The 17,385-nt window shown below is 40.4% G+C and overlaps 1 protein-coding gene across 3 annotated transcripts; it reads left to right on the top strand.

Annotated features, from left to right (window-relative positions):
* Positions 1 to 227: 227 nt before the first annotated feature.
* On the top strand, positions 228 to 15,589 carry ZFAND5 (zinc finger AN1-type containing 5). 3 transcript variants are annotated; one of them, XM_035309251.1, is made up of 6 exons: positions 228 to 433; positions 3,576 to 3,733; positions 4,184 to 4,298; positions 4,690 to 4,787; positions 13,544 to 13,669; positions 13,941 to 15,589. In XM_035309251.1, the coding sequence occupies exons 2-6, from the start codon at positions 3,583 to 3,585 to the stop codon at positions 14,087 to 14,089; spliced, it is 639 nt and encodes a 212-aa protein (XP_035165142.1). In that variant the 5' UTR covers positions 228 to 433; positions 3,576 to 3,582; the 3' UTR covers positions 14,090 to 15,589. The 3 variants fall into 3 exon arrangements, with proteins under 3 accessions (XP_035165142.1, XP_035165143.1, XP_035165141.1); XM_035309252.1 differs by lacking the exon at positions 228 to 433 and adding an exon at positions 1,517 to 1,630; XM_035309250.1 differs by lacking the exon at positions 228 to 433 and adding an exon at positions 1,540 to 1,608.
* Positions 15,590 to 17,385: the final 1,796 nt, after the last annotated feature.

Below are 17,385 nucleotides of genomic sequence, written 5' to 3' on the forward strand. Positions count from 1 at the left end.
CAGGGGGCGGGGCGCGACTCCGCGGGCGGTGGCTCTGCCCCTCCCCTCTCGCTCCCCGTTTCCCCTCCTCCTCCTCGCGGCAGCGCGCATGCCCCGTCGGCGTGCCTAGGCCAAGGCCGGCAGGAGGCGGAGCCGCCGCCAGCGGGCGGGCCCCGCGCTGGCCCCGCCTCCTCCCCTTCCTCCCTCCCTCCTCCTCCTCCTCCTCCTCCTCCTCCCCGCCCCCCTCCCGCCGGCTCCTTCCCGCCGCCCGCCCCCCGCGCCGCGCGCGCCTCGCCTCGCGCCGGCGCCGCTGCCCCGTCGGCCGCGGCTGCTGCGGGAACAAAGGAGGGAAGCGGCGGCGGCGGCGGCTGCTCCGCGCCCCTCGCCCTGCCGGCAGCGGCCCGCAGCCACCCGACGAGCCCGCCGCGGGGCACCCGGCCCCCGCCGCCAACAGGTAAGGGGGCGCCGGGGGGCGAGCTGAGGCACGCGGCGCGGGAGGCGGCCTCAGTGCCAGCCCCCTCACTGCCGGCCCTGCCGCAGACAATGAGGCGGCCGCGGCCCGGCCGTGACTCAGGGCTTTGCGAGGCACGGCCCGGCTCGGCCCCCCCCCCCCCCCCCGGCTGGGGTTCTCGGCCCTCGGCCCGGCCGCCCGCGGGTCTTTGTGCGGCGGGGGGGGGGAGCCGAGCGCCTGGCGGTGCCGTGCCTTTTGTCTCGGCCCGGGCGGCGTTTCCCGGCGGCGCCGCTACGTTTTAAGTCGCGGCCCGTCTGCTCCGGGGTCGGCAGCGCCCGGGTTTCGCCGTACGGGTGTGTGTGCGCTTCGGCTGGGGGACCGCGGGGACGCTCGGTTCACAAGCCGAGCAAAACATCCCCCTTCGGCCTCGGGGAGCACCACTCGCTCACCCCGGAGGCACGGTAAAATCACTGTATTTTATCCCTCCCCCCCCCAGCCGAAGGGAAACTGCTGGGTTGTGACCCGCTCGGGAGCTTTGTGCGGGGGGGGGGGGGGTGTTTCTGTGAGCCTCTGGTCATCTGTCAGGCCCGCTGCCCGCCGCTCCTGCTGCCAGCTGGGGATGAAAATGGCTGTTGGAGGCGCCTGGCTCGTGATGCTGCATTTTCCCGACAGAACCGAAGCCTCCGCTCCGCACTCGGCCCTCCCTCTGGAAAGGAAGCCGTCGTCGTGCTAATCGGATTTTATATTTTCCCCTCGCAGTGGGTGTATGCTCGGCTGCCTCGGCTCTGTGGGCTGTGTAGGAGTTGGCAGCCTTCGGAGATATAAATAGAAGCTGATTTCAGAGGCCCCTGTTGACGGGGTTTTGTGTCTGAGGCTGTGGCTCAGCCTGTCACATTGCAGCCTTGTGACAGGCGGAAGCTAATGCGCTCGCACATGTGACCCGCGCTTCTGAGAAATGCTACGGCAGGCAGGCAGGCGCATGTGATGGCATTGGGAGCTGGATTTCCAGGGGGACAGGGCTCAGTCCGGGGGAAGCCATCAGATCGCTGCTGGTACTCCAAGGAGAGGTCCAGCAGGGGAAGACTGATTGGAGAAGCGTGGGGTTTGCCTCGTCTGAATCTGAAATCCCTGCTTGTGCTGGTTTTGGTTCAGAAGGCTATACAGCCGGGTCTGTTGTGGTGGATAGTCGATTCACTTCGGGTAAGTGCGTTATAATTGTTTGCCTGCTGGTGATGCTTGCTTTTAAAAGAAACAAGTGACACCCAGACCTTCTTCAGGAGCCTAAAAAGCACAGTTTGTAAAGTGTTGGATAACAACTTGACCTTTTCGATCAGGGGCATGTGTTTCAAGTAGTGTGGGAACGTGCTGACAAAGGAGCTGTGAAGACTGTTGTTTGTAGTGTTTTAAAACAGCCTTAGCACCTAAGGATAGGTTTAGTGAGTGGTGAAACAGCATGTTAATTTGAAAGTGAGATTGATGGTGGTAGCATATTTCATAACTCTTTGAGCTTACCTGCCTACTAGGAGGGCAGAAGTAGGGTCTTTGCTTTAGATAAGCATAAACCTGCAATGTAGGTAAGGTTGGGTTTCTGTTTTCTTGTTTTGATTTCTTTAGTTAGGTCATACTTTGTGCTGACTTCCTCAGCTGGCATTTGTGGCTGTAAATCCTTAGTGTTCTATCAGAGCAAGCGTGAAGCTGTTCTGCGGGACTACCTATATCTATACAGCTATCTGTACCTGGAGAAATGAGGTCCCGTGATCCCCTGCAGACAAACAGATTAATTTTACTTGTTCATCTCCTGTTATTGATTTACTTTTTTTTTCCCAGAAACTTAGTTTAACTAAACAAAGGTTGCTTTGCCCTTAGTTGCAGTTATCATACTACTGAAATCTAAGTTTAGTAATAGCAGTGTAGTGTTTCTAAATTGTAAGTATTTTTTCTGTACAGTGCAATAAACCTGCCTTTGACATTTTTGAGTTCTCACAAACATCAAGTGGTCAAGTATTTTTCATTCTTATGTGTGCTCCTGAGTAGGAAGACAGTCAGTCATCAAGAGATGACGCTAAAATAAATCTCTCCAAGTGCCATGTATAGTGCTTCTTCTAAATCTTGGGAGGACAAGAACAATATTCTTGTGTGTCCTCAATTTGTAATAGATTGCTTGATTGCCATGCTCCAGTTTTGTTGCCCTTGGGAATGAAGGATTTGGTTGCTACATCAGTTTTTCTGTTAACCTTGCTTTGCAGAGGTTAACCAACAGTGAAGGTGAAGTGTCTTTGTTCCTAGCAACTGCAGTTTGTGGCAGAGAGCTAGTGCTGACTACATTTAGAAGGTGCAGAAGTCTTGCTGCAACTTTATTAAGACAAAGGATTTAACTGGCAGCATGATAGAATGAGTCCAGCAGTTTAAAGTTGTTGTTTTCTTTTCTGAAGAGTAAGATCAGGTCTAAGCTTATTTCAGAAATGCTGTTTGGGTTCTGTTGAAGAGCTTGCTGTACACATGTTGTTGCCAGTTAATACTAAGTATCAGCTTTCATACACAACCTGAGGAGTATTCAAGGCCTTGTTTTGGAAACTCCTTCTAAAGATAGGAATACAGATTAATGGCTGTTGCCAATACTTAAGGGATTTTTACTCTTCCTTTTAATAAGCATATTATGAAAATCAGACCTACTAATAGTGGAACTAGCATCAAAATGATGCAATATCAACATTGCTGAAAATGTGGGGTTCTCCTGCTGGAGCCTGAAAAACTAAGCTATGTTAGTTGCCACAATTACTTGGCAGATACAAGTTTGGTCTTGTTTATTCTGCATATCCACGTTAATGTTCAGAGGCTGGTAATAAAGGGCTGTTTTCGCCATTACGTTGAATTTGGTCGTAACCTGTACACGCATCTAAGTGTCCAACAAGCATGTTACTGTTATACTGAGAAGTACTTTTTCTTCCCTTGAAGGTTCATAATGATGTTACTTAGCAATACGATTGCAGTATTGAATAGTATATTAATGTCCATATAAACCTCCTTAAGAATGCTGATATCACCTTTTGGGGGCAGGGTGAGCAGGCATACTTTGATTCCTTAACCCTGTAATTGATCTTGGTGACATGCCAGCTCCTAATGCAGTTCTTGGTTTTATTTACAGCATCGAGATGACTCAGGAGACAAACCAGACCCCAGGGCCCATGCTGTGTAGTACAGGATGTGGATTTTATGGAAATCCTAGGACAAATGGGATGTGTTCTGTTTGCTACAAAGAGCATCTTCAGCGACAGCAGAATAGTGGCAGAATCAGCCCAATGGGTAAGGGTACCCAATGTGTGTTGTTTTTTTTTGTTTGATTTTATTTGTTGTTGCTGCTATGTCTTTTTTTTAACTAAAACATACAGATGATGAAGAAGAATCCCAGAACACATTTCATAAGAACTTCTAAGGCTGTGTGCTAAAATAATGAATGTCAAAGAGAATACTACTTTAAACACAGTAAAAATAAAAATGCATTTGTGTAACGTGTTGAGGTCTACCTTTAGCTTTCTTTTCCACTTACCCTTCAGTGTAAGTATATTCTTACACAATCTCTGTATTTTGGCTGCTAGCAGTATAGTTTGTCTTGTAAGTAAGAAGTAATGTGCAGTATAATGAATAATGTGTGCAGTGTATTCTTATGCACAGTTCATAACCATGTACAAGAATATTTGACTAATGTATTCTACAACTCGTTTCTAAATGGCTTTTCAAATCCTTGTTATGTAGGAACAGCCAGTGGTTCAAACAGTCCTACCTCAGACTCTGCATCTGTACAGAGAGCAGACACTACTAGCTTAAACAACTGTGAAGGTGCTGCTGGCAGCACATCTGAAAAATCAAGGTAAGTTGAAAGTATTGCTGAGTTTGAATGAACTTGTGAGTGTGTAGCAAGTTAGAGGCTGGCAGTAATTTTGATCTACTGCACTGAATTTCTGCAGAGCAAAAGGGGACGGTGTACCTGACAGTGCTTTATGAATCTTTATAAACAATGAGTGACCAAAATTTTTGGTGTTGGGCTGCTGCATTTTCAGTGTATCTGGAGAAGTACTTTGCTGCAGATTTGACTATTTCCTTCAAGGGGAACTAGAGTCCAAAATGTGTTTTGAAGATGGTCAGGAGCGTGTATTAGTAGTAATTAAACAAGTAGTTTGTTTAATGGGTTTGGACAACTTAAACTTTTATTATGTACTCAAAACTAATGTAAAATTACATGTTTCGCTGTACATAAACAGAAATGTGCCTGTTGCCGCTTTGCCTGTTACGCAGCAAATGACAGAAATGAGCATTTCAAGAGAGGAAAAAGTAACACCGAAAACAGAGACTGAGCCAGGTATGTTTGCAGCTTAACACTGGGTACCACTGGTGACTTAAGAGGCTGGCGGATTACTTTCTCCTGAGGAGACATCTCCCATTGTGGTGGTGGTCTTGAGGAGCTGTTAAGGTGGTTGTTAAAGATGCATTTTGAGTACTTTCCCCTCAGAATCAAGAAAAATGACCAGTGCTAGAATGTATTTTTTTTGTCCATGTTTGATGTTAGTAACAAAGATGTTTACACCTGTGAAGGTAGTTTTGGCTTCCAAGCTTTTATTTATTTATTAAGTAAGGCACTCTAAAATTACATGATGGCAAGATGGTCAGTTTTGAAGACAGTGTTGAGATTTCTGTTTATAATCTAGCAGTGCAATTCCTGCTGACTCATGGCAGTCAAAATGTCTTGTTGCATTTAGAGAGTGAAGTTCTTACCAATTCTATTGTACAGAGGAGAGTGTGAGTGGAGAGAATACACAGTTTAAAAATACTAACAAAAACTGTTAAAGGTTCTTGAACTTGAGCAATCGGTAGGTATAACCAACACATTGTCCTGTGAAAGAGGGATGCTTAAAGCCTTAGTTGCTGGGAGTGAATCTTCAGAAGTTTTATTATTGTACTGGAAGGTTGTAGCTGTAGCAGTTAGTTCAAAGTTTGAAGTATAAACTTTTCGGAGGGGGTCAGGGAGGAACTGCTTCCATGCTTGTAAGTGAGTGACTGAATTAATGTATTGGTCTGTTCGAATGAATACCTTAATGCACTAGTTCCGTACCTACTTGTCCACATTTTTTGATTCAACTTAACAGTTCTGAACAGTCTTATAACATTGAAAGCTGAAGTTCGATTGCAACTTTGTTCACTTAAACTGAAGACAAAATTAATTTTCTCAGTTTTAAATTCAGCGGGACAAAAAATGCGGAAGATGCTTCTCAACACCATATAAAAATGATTTTTAACTAATCTTCGCCACAAAAAAGATTGCAGCAACATCTGATATTTAATTGCTTACTATCTGTAGAAAGGATTTTACCATTTGCAATAAATCATGCTAAGAGTCTGTGATGCGAGCTAAAGCCAAGAAAAAAGAAAGTTTATGTACAGACATAAGTGTGAGAAAAATCTCATTTTCTTCAGTCAGGATCTTCTGTGAAGCTATTTTATTCACGATTGCAATGGTGATGTCCTGCCAAATAGGAGCGCATTATAGTAAACAAATCTTAACCTTTTATTCCCTTTTACCTGACACCTGATCACCTTCCCTCTTTCCTCACTGGCTGAGTACTACAGGTTCACAAGCTACTCCATGGTCCTCTGTACCATATATGTATTTTTTTTTTCTTCAACCCTTTAATTTGTCCTTTTTCCTTTTTTTTTTCCTCCTTTCTTATGTTTTGAGAACCTGTGATCTTTATTTTACTGTTCTCATACTGCTCATCCTGTTTTTCTCAAGCTTCTACCTTATTTTGGAACAGTGAGGCCTTCTACTGTCCACTTATCTACTTAGCATTTCTCCTTGTTAAGACTACACAACTACCTTTGAATACAGAAAATTAGTTCTCTACTGCAAAAACACAACTTAGTTTCTCACAGAAGGGATTTTTTACAACCATTGGTTTTGTATGTAAGTAGACTTTCTGTAGGTAACTTAAATACTTTAGCAGAGTCTAAGTTATTTATATAAACACATGCATCCTTGTTAAGAATTCCATCTGAAATGGTGTCAAGGAAGAAAGAGGAATACATAAAATGGTAGCAGTGGTAAAGTACTAGTGAATTTACTCTTACTAGAACTGCCAATTGGAGTTTGCCGTTTTGCCAGGTGTTAAGGGCAATCTTCAGTTTCTGTTGACATAGCGCCTGTTTTTTCCTTAACAAGTGAACTGTATGTTAGCTAGTGTCACACAGCACTCAGTTGATTAGAAAAGGGGAGAAAAATCCAAGAGCTCAACTAAAGAGACTTATGTATTCTAAATAATCTTGCAGGTTGAAACAAGCTACAAAGCTGTCACAAGTTGGTGTAGATGTCAATGGAAAAACTACCATAGAACTTAAATGTGACTGAGGAACAAAAGTTATGGAACAAAACTGCCTGCCTTATTACATACTGCAGCTTTTCAACACTTACATGGGGTTTATAATAAAGATGTAGAGAGACTTTTTACAAGGGCATGTAGTGAATGAGACAAGGAGTAACGGTTTTAAATTGAAAGAGTAGATTAAGATTGGATATAAGGAAGAAATATTTTACAGTGAGGGTGTTGAGGGTTACAGTGAGGGTGGTGAGGCACTGGAAAATGTTGTCCAGAGGAACTGTGGATGCCCCGTCCCTGGAGGTGTTCAAAGTCAGTCTGGACTGGGCTTTGGGCAACTTGGTCTGCTGGGAGGGATCCCTGCCTATAGCAGGGGGGTTGGAACCAGGTGGTCTTTAAAGCTCCTTTCCAACCCAGAGCAGCCTGTGATACTGTGATACCCGTAAATCTTTGGAATGGCCTCAACTCTTGTGAAGTGCAAGTTTCCTTTTAAGTGTTAAGGTTTGGCACAGGTGGTAGACAGCATAGGATGGTGTCCTTATGTATTATTCTTAGGGTTTGCTGGATATGTAAGATTCACAAAGCGGTGCATTCAATGGTAGGTTGATCTCCATATGTTGCGTGCCAGAGAATCTGGCCTGGACTTTAGAATCCCTGTCATGTCTGGACTGGTTGCATTTTTCTTCCCTTCCTTTTTCCAGCAACTTCTTGGGTGTGCTGTTCTTTCTTCCTGAGGAGGAAACAATAATAACAAATAAATAATTAATGTCACCTCATAACAACAAAGCTAATGCTTTCTGGGAGGTATAATTCTCTAAGAAAATGCCACATTCATGAAGTTGCTAATGAAAAAATGGTCTAGTTAAGCACAGTCTGAATTTTGTAACTGTTTACCAGATAGTAGTAGATTGTGAACTAGTAGTCTAGCCTTCAAGTACAGTAGGTCTTTCTCCTTTTAATATTTCAACAGCATCAAGTTGTGTTCTCATCTGCCAGATTTTAATTAGCAAATGAATTTTTTGATATTTCCCTTGGAAGCCTTAATGTAATAAACATCTGTTGTTGACAGCTGGTCAATTGACTTTTTTTTAACTATGTATAGTGTGGAATGGTACTTGTTTGCTGTTAGAATTGAAGCATCAAACTTCAGAAGTTGCTGCAGTTGAGAACAATAAAACATTAAACTCTTATTTTGCTTAATTTGTTTTCCCAGGTTGAAGTTTCAACCTGGATTTTCATTCAGACAAACCAAGTTCTAAGACAACTATGTCTTAAGAATTGAAGGGAGACGAAGTACATGGCAGATGTAGCTGACCCAGTTGGTTGTAATTAATATCTATCATGCTATATTTTCTTATAATTCTTAGTTCAGCTTTATTGTTTGAGATTTCATACTTGAATTGTGGTGTGTTCAGTTCAGCTGCTTACATGATGAACTGCTCACAAGTTAGAGAAAACTAAATACCTTTACTTCCAAACTCCAATTCTTAAGTGGGCACTACTTACATAATATTTTTATAAGCTTTTGATATGCTTTTACATTCCTTAGCATGGATTGAGTTCAAGTGCAGTCTTTAATGTTATAATTTACCCTGAGCATTCTAGAAATGTGATTCACAGCTGTTTTTTTTCCTCCGTGCTGTGTTACAGGAATTAAATTCAAAACCTAGCTAACTTTTTTCCTTCTTTGTGGTAATCAGAACAATATATTTACCAAGTTGGTGAGGCATGCTGGAGCCATTCCTTAAGAAGCCTGATTTGTTTTCACAGGTACACAAGTGGAAATAAAAAACACATATGAGAGAGAGAGAGAGAAATGAGCTACATATTAAGCATTAAAAGTCAACTGTTTTAAAAACAAGTATGTTTAAACAATCATGTTGTTTTGAGTTGCAGCATAGTTTTAGCATTTCTTGTGGTTTTGCAGGTCAGTTACCTTGCTCAATGATGAGTCTCCTGTCGGGTCTGTCAGTGTTACCAGACACAATTAGTATCAGCATGCATAACAGACTTGGTTTGGTTTTTTAACCCAGTAATAGCTTTGTTTTAGGGAGTAGTGTGTGGTAAGTTCTTTTTGTGAAACCACAGCTATGGAGTAGCACTGCCTGTAAAAAAAAACAAAGGGGGGGGGGGGAATAGGAAATTGAATTGAAGTAAGTCATGTCTCATGTAAAATACTTCTTTTAAAAATACCCAAATACTGCTAACTTGAGGTCTAATTCCACCCATGTTGTAGGTTACCCTTTCTGTTATTGAAATCAATATTCAATGAGCTTCAGAAGGCAGTGGAAGATGGTGATTGGCTTACTTGTCTTTTGGCTCTACAAAGCCAATCTGATTACATTACAGCTGTCCAGCATTCAGGTTCAGACCCTGCTATGTGTTGCCCTAACTTGCATTGCAGATAAAGTCACTGTGTTTTATCTGTGGTGTATACAGTGTGTTGCAGATAATATTGTAACATGCTGAATAGACAGCTAGCTTATAAAATATGGTAGGCTTGAGATGGTGACTAAATGGTATTCCTTAGATCTTTGTGTTGTAATAACTGCCTTGTTAATTCTGACTTGGCTTCACAAATGCTTATAGTATATAACAGTGTTGCTATCTGTAGACAGTTCCTTCATGGCTGTCAGTAAAATTGTCTGACTTAACTTATTTTCAAAATAATTAGTTCATCTTCATATTTCCCATGTCTGTTATGGCACCAGTGGATACTCCTGCTTGAAATAATTCAGAAATGTAATCAGTAATCTCTTGGAAGTCTTGAAGCTGTACCCCTTGGAAAGTGGTCCTGTGCTTGTTGCTGATAGAACGTTATTTAATCTTTTTAACGGAGAGGTATACGTCAAAGATCAAGCCTTCACGGTGTCCAAATTAAAGTGTATTTCTGTAGGATATTTAAACTGGGGTATCTTTATGGTGTATTAATGCAGTAGTAAAAATATTCCATGTGCCTGTTGGTTGGGAACGTGAGAGAGAAGTTATGTGCTGCATAATATGTTCATCCCCTTTCTTTGACATGAAATTAAAAATTGAGTTTATTTTTCAGTCTTTCATCATGAGCGCCTAGATTGCCATAGCAGCTGTAGTTTCTGAAAAATAAAGTATTTACTCTCAAGCGTGATATATCTTAAATATACCATAATAAATACCATTCATTTTTTCAGACTCAAATTTTACATACAAGCCCTTTGTATGTAAAATGCAATACAAGGCTGCAATAATATGTAGTTTCTGCTCTGGTACTGCAGAAGTGCAGTCTGTCTTCCTGGTGACTTTTGACGTTATTCTCTTCTGTTCTAACTTCTGCTAGTTCTTCTATGGTGGCCAATGGGGTTAGCATCATGAAGTCAGGATGTTAATAACAGTTGTATTTTATGCTTTCAAGGCTTACTTTGCTCCACTGCCATGCTTTCTACTTGCTAATACCTTGGCATTTATGCAGTCTAAGCCATTGGGATCTTATTTTGGTTAATTTATGTATGGTCAGAAGAAGCTTCTAAAAGCTTTGTGTTACTTTGGTATCCTCTTCTGGTTGCTTGTAGTATAGGGAGAGTTGAAGAACAATACTGCTTTATTTTTATCAGGTTTTGTTCAAGTGAAAAGTGGCAGATTCGTTCTCTCAGTGGAGAGGTCTCAGTGGAAATTTACCTGCAGTAAGTATGCTCTTCTGCAACAACCACATTGGTTGATACAAGCAAAACTACTGTTAGTACTGGCAATCTAGTTATTTAAGTTGTTGTCACTTTTGAGTAAAAGTCACTGAGGCTTAATGATTTGGTCACAGAAGAGCTTTTTGTAGGACGCCTCCATGTATAGGTTGAATAGAAAACACTGTGGCATGTGGCTAACTTCATTCCCCAGTGGTCTCACTGTTCCCACACGCCTTTTGTAAAGATGCATCTTATGTTCAGGCTACGTGTGAAAGAAACTATTCCAAGTCTTGATGCAGTGAGTCCAGTTAAGCCATGGTGATGATGATGTAAATGAAACATTTAGTGTGCTCACCTGGTGTTTTATAGTATGTGGCTTATGGTATAAAATGAATCTCACGTATTGAGGACCAGAATTGTACTTGCCCTGTTAGATTTGGCTTCTCTGCCAAAGGAAGCCTTTTGTGACAGCCTGTCGTTAGGACAGTAACTGATGAATTTATGTTGGCTCTATTAATTTGGATTTAGGGAGCTCTTCCCTATCTTATTGTATTGGGACATTTTAGTGCCTGTTTCTACATATTCTCTACTGCTTTTACTTATTTCCTGAATATAGTTTGTGGGAGAAGAAGCCTATTCTGCAGCCCATTCAGGAAATGGGTCTTTGCAGTTTCTTAGGAACTGGGAGTAATGAAAATAATCCTGTGCTGACGTGTGGCAGTGAATACTTGTCACAATTTCCGTATGCGGAGGAGGAAGCACACCTGTACACCTGTAGTAGCTGATAATGTGCTCCTTTAATGGATGTATACTCAAATGTGTTTGTTTAGTGGCACAGAGTGATCTACTAGACTTTCTTTATGCCTTAGTAATTCCTGGGAAGCTGTCACTTGCACTTTTACTTCCTTGTGAGCATGTTAGGTAGTGATAAAGGTTGTTCCTTTTCTTGTTTTCATTTTCTCTTGGTTCATGCTGTGAGTGACTTCAATTAACTTAGGTCACTCTTGATTTGCCCCTTCTCCATTTTCTCTTTCATCTGATTGAAACAGCATGCATCCTTCTATGGCTCATACTATGCGTTGGTTCTGATGCAGATGAAGCTTCCCTCTGGCTAGCTATACACCTAATTGCAGTGTGCAGAAGTATTTTTGTTCTTTTTTATTTGTAATGGCTTATGATTAGCTTTTCTTTTCCTTTTTTAATTAGCAGTGTAACAAATCTAAAAGGAGTTTGTTTGCTGGGAGGTGTTATCTATTTTTTGTAATGCCATAGCTGAGGCCTGTTAGTGAAGATGCCTAGGATCCAAGAGGTTTACGTTATTTGCGGTATCACTGGCTTCTAACCTGTTCTAGTTAGAAGCTCTTGAATAGATTAACTGATACTGAACACTCCTTTCCTTGGGTTTAAAGACAAGCTCAGTGCTGATCAGTGCTGATCTAGAAAATGTTAATCAATTATAAAGACAAAAGTTGTTTTTTCAACAAATTCAGTAGCAGAACTTACTGCAAAAAAGTGTTGATAGCAGTAGTAATTGTGCAAGTTCTGTAGTACCTTTTTACCCTTGGACTTAATATCAGGGACTTCCTAAATTTTTAGAAAAATCCCTGCAAGATGACAAAAAAAGTAGAGAAGAGCCTTGGTGATTCATTATATGAATTGCTACTTATAAGAGAATATCAGTAGCCGTTGTCTTACTGTGTAACGTTTCTGGGGTATGAGCGGTGAGGGCTCCTTATTACCTCTGAGAACTTGTCACTTGTAAACCTTGATTAGACTGTGAACTCCTGGCTGGGGGCTGTTTTGTACAGGGAATTGTGAGGTTTTCTAGGTGTCAGTGGTAATGGTGAGCTTTTATTTGTTGTTATACATATGAACATGAAAATACAAATGCAATTTATATATTTATATAAAAGAGAAAAATAGTCAACATAAATAGTTCTTCGTGTCTGGAAAACTCCACTTCTCACAGAATGCAAATCTGGACTAAGAAACACTATTTGAGTGCATAACATTGATTCCAAATGTGTCTTTAAGGCTTACATACTCCACTTGTTCCAGAATAAATCTTCTAGTTTGCTTTTTGTATTTTAAAATAAAGCATGTCATCATACAGCTAGGAGAACTCAGGCTGACTGTACTAGGAGCAGACTTCATGAGTTGTATGTGTTAAAGTTGGTGTACAGGCACATCTGTTTTCTTCCATGACAGTTGCCTGTAAAGAGGATATTAAATAAAAATGATTTTTTTAATTATTTGAGAAAATATTAAACAGATCCACAAAAGTTCACAAAAGGACAAAAGTTTATCCTTCAGAGAACTTGTGACACAGATTTGACTGAATGTTTTCATGACAAAAGGGAAGTGAAAAATGAGTCATTTTGATTCCACCTGCTTGCATGTTAAAACTGAATTCAGTACAAAAATGCAGATACTTAGTGTGAAAATCTGTACTTCATTCTTCAAGTTACTGAAAAGTGCCTTAATGAGGCTCTTGTGAATTTTATGCTTTGTTGCTGCATCTGTCTCAGAATCAGCAGTTTGCTAGGAACTGTTTTGTTTAACTCTTTCAGATTTTGGTTCACCTGACATCATAAGTACAAAGGCAGGCTAAGCCAGTATTCTGGCTTCTAAAATATGTTCCAGTTAATTGTATTCTCTGCTGGTATCCTGTCTGTTCAACAACTTAAACCATAACTGTTGTTACTGTTTTAGATTGGACTGTACCTGATTGTATGATTGTTTTTTTTTTTTTAATACTGTGTATACATGGAACTTGTGGAGTGCTTCCCAAGCCCTTAGCACATGTATGGATATAATGGATAAGTGTCTTAGATTTTCTGGCTGGTGGAACTGTGGGCGAAAATCTCAGTGTCTTGTGCAGACCTGAAAGGGAAATTTGTAGGGTACCTAAAACTCTTTATTCCTGATTTACATGTTCATAGACTAGTCTGTGTAGTACTTCAGACAATGGACTTTAGAGTCTTAGTAAGGGGAATTAATCTTGAAGAAATAAATACTTGCTAACTAACTTCACTAGGGAAGTGAAGGAAAGGAATAAAATTAACCTTTATTTCTTTTGCTTGCTTTAACAGTTGTTACCCAACCAAGCCCATCAGTTTCTCAGCCTAGTACTTCGCAGAGTGAAGAGAGAGCTCCTGAGCTGCCCAAACCAAAGAAGAACAGATGTTTCATGTGCAGAAAGAAGGTTGGCCTTACAGGTATGGGAACACTTTTTCAGTGTTCAACAGATCTGTATGAATAGCTGACTCGTACTAGTTTAGACTTAATGAAATATCCATGAACAGTAAACTTACTGCTGATTTGAAATCCAAATGACTTAGTACAAATGGTATTTTGGAAACATTCATTTTTCTTATGCTGGGTATCAGACAAACGTGCCACCTTTGTCTGCAGTGACTAAGGCCTTAATTTACAGCTTGCTTAAATATGAAGCTTCCTGGTGATTATGTGTATTTTTTCTTTGTACAGGATTTGACTGCCGATGTGGAAACTTATTTTGTGGACTTCACCGTTATTCTGACAAGCATAACTGCCCATATGATTACAAAGCAGAAGCTGCAGCAAAAATCAGGAAAGAGAACCCAGTTGTGGTGGCTGAAAAAATCCAGAGAATATAAACTAGCCTGCTTGTGAAAAGACTGATTTTTTTTTTCTTTTTAATATATCCTAGGAATACATTGAAGAGCAGGTGCATGGCCATTTTCCTTTGTTCTCCAAAGTTTTACTTTTTGTCTCGTCTGTCTTAATGATATTTCAGAATCTTTGGGTGTTTGTTACAGGCAGAATTGGATAGATACAGCCCGTGAAAACATATATGCCCTCCCCAGAATATAATTGGATGATCAGAAACCTGCACAGGAATACACATGCACAGAGGACAGACTCTTTAGTTCACATGTGCCAAACAGATGTATGCTATCTGCATGTTTGCAGCAGATTTGCCTTTTGAGATGCATTTGAGATATATAATCTTTGACTAGTGTCATGTGCCTGTTTTGGAGAAGGATACATCAAAAAGGTTGGCAGTCAACTTCTGTCATTTAGTATCTCATTCTAGTCTTAGTTTCAATGCTCCATTGTTTTCCACCCGAACGTCAGCTATGTAGAGGGGCCCGCCCACCTTTCCAGTAGGATAAGTGTTTGTGCCATATTTAAGAAAGCCACTTGGTTGCACTGAGGGAAAAATGGAAAAAATCAGATACATGGGAGAAGAAAACTGTTTTGAAACAGATTGCATTAACTTTATAATCATGAAAATAGATTCCCAAAGGAAATGTTCTGTTGGGAACTTAAAAACTGGCCTGCAACAGAGTTGTCTGCTTTTCCTTGCATAGCTAAAACTGTTGTGTAGCACAATATTAGAAGATTGGTTTACAAAACACAAGTTACATACGTTTTTAGACATACCACAACAGCTCTATCAAGCAACACGTGTTTGAGTGAGTTGCTGAAGTATTAGAGCAGTTTATTATTCATATACTACTTATGTTCAGTGTGTTCTGAGTTCAAAATAATATTACTTTTTTTTTTCTAGTTTTAATGTAACAGTTGCACCATTCTGCATGGAAAACCATACCCAACATGGCTGCTGTAGACTTAAGTGGTAGCTGGAACCACTCTTGGAGGGCTGCTTTATCATTTTTAATTGTACTTGGGTGTAGGACTGTAGTGTTCTTGGGTGTATTGCATGGGCTGCATTATCTACAGCATTGTACAATAACAACTCTAGAAAAGGCAGTATACTTCACTGATGCTTGTCTGGTAATATCACTTCTGTGTTATAATGGAAGGTTTTTTTGTGATGTATGAAACTTGTGTTTTTTATATAAACAAGTACAGTTTAGACTAGTGTTGTGGTAATGCCTGTTCTCATCTGTAAATAGGTATGTACACAAGGAGCTACTTCTGAACTTCTGATTTTTATTGCAGTGTTCAGTCTTAGTTTTTACTTCACTATTAAAAGCATCAGGTTTTTTCTTTAACATTGTTCTTTCAATTGAGTTATTAGATATGAAACATGTACAGATAGTTCATATTTATGTATTGCACATAATCATGCTACCCAGCATCTATGCTATATTGTATTATGTAAATAATAAAAATCATGTACAGAGGGATATACTGTTGTGATAGTTTTTGTTTTAGTTATTGGCACAACCCAAAGGTGACCTCCTTGAGACTGGCTACAAAGTTAATATTAGGTTTGCACAGATGTCCTCTTTTTGCTTATGCCTGTGACTTTGTGACTTGGATAGACCAACTTCTCCAACATGACTTGCTGAGGTCTGAGAAGCATGAATGGCTGGAATCACTACTTGGTGGACAAACAAAAATGTCAGCGAACAGTGATGTGCTTCAAGGCAGCATAGGAAAGCATTAATTATCTTCAAAGGTAATGGGGTCTCTTTCTGTTTGTTTGTTTGTCTCCTCCCCTCCCCCCCTCCAAAAAGAAAGAAACATTTTTTTCCGAAGGATCTGTTCTAATAAAGCCAGTATATTGACAATGTCATTCTGTTGATTATATTAAATGGAAAATGTTCATCCTAACGGCTAGTACTATACTCATGCAGTAAGCTTGTACTGCAGCCGTTGTATATACCTTCAATATTGGAACAAGGGCATGCTCTGGAACTTTTTCTGGGGTGGTTTTTATGACTTAATCATGGAACTGCTTTAAGGTACTAAAATTGTCATTTTTATGCCGTCTGTAGTAAATCCATAAACTATTCAAAAGCAGATTATGTATATTTTAAGCTAAGAACACCTTGTAACTGTATTTGTGAAGAATGTGTCTGTATTGTGTGTGTTTCTGTATGTAATGACATGTATATATAATAATGACATGTATATACTGTCATGGTTAGGGCTAGAATACTGTAGGAAAGATAACCGTGCTGGTACCAGTAGATGATGATTCTGTTGGTTTTAACCTTGCTATCTGTTTTATCTGAACACAGGCTTGGGAACAACTTGGGAAGGCTTGTTGAAGCAAATGATCTCAGTAGATCTGTGGATAAAAGAAAGGAATGAGAAATACCTCATTTGCTGTAAAATCATGAACTGTGTTAAATATGTAAGTTGTCCCCAAGTGTGAGTGTATGCTCAAAAGTAAGTCTGTAAGCCCCACTGAGCTCTGTTCTGTGTTAATAGCTTAAATAGTAATTCTAGTCATTCAGGATCCCTAATTCTGTTGAGGAACGCTAAACACCCAAAGGTAGGGAAGGTTGTTTAAAAGTAACAGGTACTGCCAGAGGTTGATTTGTTTACATCTAACTTAAAATACTTAAAATACTTTTAAATAAACAATGGTACATAATCCTGCCCCCCCTCCCCACACACACTATAACTATGGAGACTGGTATATACTGCTAAACTAAGTGTCTGACTCCCACTGCAATGCCAGTTTTAATACAGTGATATTAAAATGTTCTGAGGTTAAGAACCTGTCTTCTGTAACATCTAAACAGAAGTCACTCAAAAAGCTGCTGTCACTTGCTCTTTTGATTTAAGATGACAAATGACTATGAATAGTATACCCATCTTCCAAGAAAGAAACGCCATCACTTCATGTGATGCCAGTCCTCATTTAACATTTGGCTGTTAGACTGAGATGTTCTGAACTTACACACAAACACATGGTTCTGGGAAGAATCTTCCTATGCCCCCAACATGTTTACCAGATGATAGCAATGTTTTTAGTTAGCAAATAAAAAGGATCATAGAAATAAATCCTAAAGCAGGTAACTAAAGTAACTAGGTAACTAAAAATGGTTTGGCAATCTTCAGTCTATTAAACACCTGCCTAGCTCATGTATTCAGCCTGCACAGTGCCCTGTTCACAGGGTTCTGTGCAACCTGACTGACATGATAGCTGTTGCTGTTAAACCTGAACAACAACCTTCCTCTGCTGATT

The sequence above is a fragment of the Oxyura jamaicensis genome, chromosome Z (assembly GCF_011077185.1).
Source record: "Oxyura jamaicensis isolate SHBP4307 breed ruddy duck chromosome Z, BPBGC_Ojam_1.0, whole genome shotgun sequence".
Classification (NCBI taxonomy): Eukaryota; Metazoa; Chordata; class Aves; order Anseriformes; family Anatidae; genus Oxyura; species Oxyura jamaicensis.

Bases quoted from the DNA above. Each gene is read 5' to 3' on its own strand.
- ZFAND5 (XM_035309251.1), top strand. From the start codon at position 3,583: ATGACTCAGGAGACAAACCAGACCCCAGGGCCCATGCTGTGTAGTACA. The intron at 3,734-4,183 runs GTAAGGGTACCC...CTTGTTATGTAG, and splicing joins TGGCAGAATCAGCCCAATGG to GAACAGCCAGTGGTTCAAAC. The intron at 13,670-13,940 runs GTATGGGAACAC...TTCTTTGTACAG, and splicing joins AAAGAAGGTTGGCCTTACAG to GATTTGACTGCCGATGTGGA.